General features: G+C 55.6%; 1 protein-coding gene across 2 annotated transcripts in view; it reads left to right on the top strand.

Annotated features, from left to right (window-relative positions):
* Positions 1–1,389: 1,389 nt before the first annotated feature.
* Positions 1,390–2,500, top strand: part of LOC125025030 (myocardin-related transcription factor B-like) — a 50,822-nt gene continuing 49,711 nt past the window's right edge. For both annotated transcript variants that reach the window (XM_047612886.1, XM_047612880.1), the window contains exon 1: positions 1,390–1,616. In XM_047612886.1, coding sequence (XP_047468842.1) covers positions 1,529–1,616 — 88 coding nt within the window. In that variant the 5' untranslated portion in view covers positions 1,390–1,528. The remainder of the gene's footprint in view (positions 1,617–2,500) is intronic.

Here is a 2,500-nt window from a genome sequence, read left to right as displayed (position 1 = left end):
TTCTTTTGAAGAAAACAGAGAATGGCACGAGGAAATGGGTGTATTCGTGGGCTTAAAGAGAATGGAGAAAATGACAGTGTCACGTGGTTTAGCGGCAATGACCTCGAGTAGCAGGGCCTGCTCGCGCCCCTTGTCATGCGCCGGTACCTGGTTCTGCTCGGTCGTGTAGGCCGGTAATGAATGGCGCCACGGAAGCAGAGGCTGGCCTGCCTTGCGTATTCATGTGTGCGAGTGTTCGTTTGGATATGGACCGTCGCTAATTAGGCCGTAGGGATTGTATGTGAAAGAGCGTGAGCACGTGCAAGTAATAATGGTTCTCCGGGCCGCCCGCGCACACCAAAATATCCTGGGTGCTTCCACGAGCATTGGTGAGCGTGCGGGCCGAGGTGCAGAGTGCCACGAGAGAGGGGCGACAGGGGGCAGCTGTTAGATGGGGGGGTCAGGAGTGGGAGGAAGGGGGGTGGGGGAGGCGCAGTCCCCGGCAGGAAGGGGCAGGGGGCTCGGGGGACAGGTGTTGGCCACGTGCCCAGGGAACGAGAGGGGGTCTGGCTGCCCCCACGATGGTAGGCACAGTTCCGGCTTGGCCCTGGCACGTTGTGGGCCGAGGCGCGTTCCCACCGCTGGCCTGCAGTAAGGGACCAAACAGTAATGTGGTGACCTCCCGACCACCCGCGACCCTGCCCAAGCCAGCCTGCCTGCCAGCTAGCCCGAACCACACCTGCCCCGGACCAAGCAACCACGTGCAGCGGCGCCGAACTCGCTGTCTTCGGAATCGCGCGAGGGCCTTTCGCTCCGCCTCGAGAGTGACAGTCCGAAGTGCCGCGGCGCGAACGCCCGTCCTTCCGTCGCCTGCGGGGTCGGAGGCGGCGGTGCATGGGGCTCGGTGCTTGCGACGCCCCCCCGGGAGGCCAGTGTGACGTGTGGTTCGGTTCATTGTGACGCGTGGGTCAGCCCAAGTGTGACGTGTGTGTGTGTCGGGGCCAGTGCGACGAGGTCTAGTGTGACGTGCGCGGATAACGGACAGTGACTACGCAGAGGTGTATTTGCTAAACGTGTGTATCTGTTAAAAAGAGTGTATGCTGTGATTTCTGAGCACGGGGAGGCAGGACCACCCCGATGCCTTGCGTGTAGCGTGATCTTTATCGTCTCGGGAGCAGCGGTCTGCGGAAGGGGTCGACGCGGGCGCCGCTCAGGGCCCTCAGCTTGACCTCTTGACCTGCGTGCCCCATGCATCGTGGCCCGGCGGATTGCTTGCTGGGCGGAGCGACGGACGACGACGACAACAGCGTGACGGCTAGCTGGCGGAAGGACCAGCGGGCCAGCACCTGTGGAGCTGTGTGTGGCGGGGCGCGGCGAAGGGCCACTTCTCTTCCTCCTCCTCCTTCCTCCTCTTCTCTTTCTTTGGACGTGGTGGGTGGCGGCGGCAGCGGCGAGGGCGGTGACGACAACGACGACGAACACGTGTATGGTGAGGATGACAGTTGCGGGGCCGGTGATGACATGAGCTGTATGGTGCGGAGCGGCCAGTATGCCGGTCTGCTGCACCATGCTGGAAGCCCCGGACACGCCACCCCATCTTCCGCCCCCCCAACCTTCCCAATGCGCAAACTGCACAGGTACGTCGGAGGGATACTTCTGCGCCCTTCTGCGGGAGGGGGATGCACGCCCACTGGCAGAGCAAGGGGCAGGCACCGGGCCTGGTGTGAGAGTAGTCTCTCTCTCTCTCTCTCTCTCTCTCTCTCTCTCTCTCTCTCTCTCTCTCTCTCTCTCTCTCTCTCTCTCTCTCTCTCTCTCTCTCTCTCTCTCTCTCTTTCTCTCTCTCTCTCTCTCTTTTTTATCTCTCTCTTTCTCTCTCTCTCTCTCTTTTTCTCTCTTTTTTTTCTCTCTTTTTTTCTCTTTTTTTCTCTCTTTTTCTCTCTCTTTTTCTCTCTCTTTTTTTCTCTCTCTCTTTTTCTCTCTCTCTTTTTCTCTCTTTTTTTCTCTCTTTTTTTTTTTTTCTCTCTCTCTCTCTCTCTCTCTCTCTCTCTCTCTCTCTCTCTCTCTCTCTCTCTCTCTCTCTCTCTCTCTCTCTCTCTCTCTCTCTGTGTGTGTGTGTGTGTGTGTGTGTGTGTGTGTGTGTGTGTGTGTGTGTGTGTGTGTGTGTGTGTTCTACGCTTCTTTTTTCGTTCAATACCTGTCCTCTTGGTTTATGTTCGCCCTATATTTATTCAACTTCGCGTTTGTTTTAACACACGGGAGGAAAGGTCCTTCCGTTTGTCTCTTTCGTATTACACAAAACCATTCGAATAAAAAAAAAAAAAAAAAAAAAATAGTGTTATATCTCATACTCTTCCTTGTCCCCCACTTTTTCTTCTTCCTTTTCTTCCTCCTACTTCTCTTCTTCTTCTTCCTCCTTCTGTTATTTTCCTCTTCTTCATTTTTCTTCTTCTTTTTCTCCTCCTCTTCATCCACGCTATCCTCTTCTTCTGTTTGTTATGTATGCCTTATATTTCGTCACCTG

This window comes from Penaeus chinensis, chromosome 4, assembly GCF_019202785.1.
Source record: "Penaeus chinensis breed Huanghai No. 1 chromosome 4, ASM1920278v2, whole genome shotgun sequence".
In the NCBI taxonomy this organism is placed as follows: Eukaryota; Metazoa; Arthropoda; class Malacostraca; order Decapoda; family Penaeidae; genus Penaeus; species Penaeus chinensis.
This window is presented reverse-complemented; position numbering and strand designations above follow the sequence as displayed.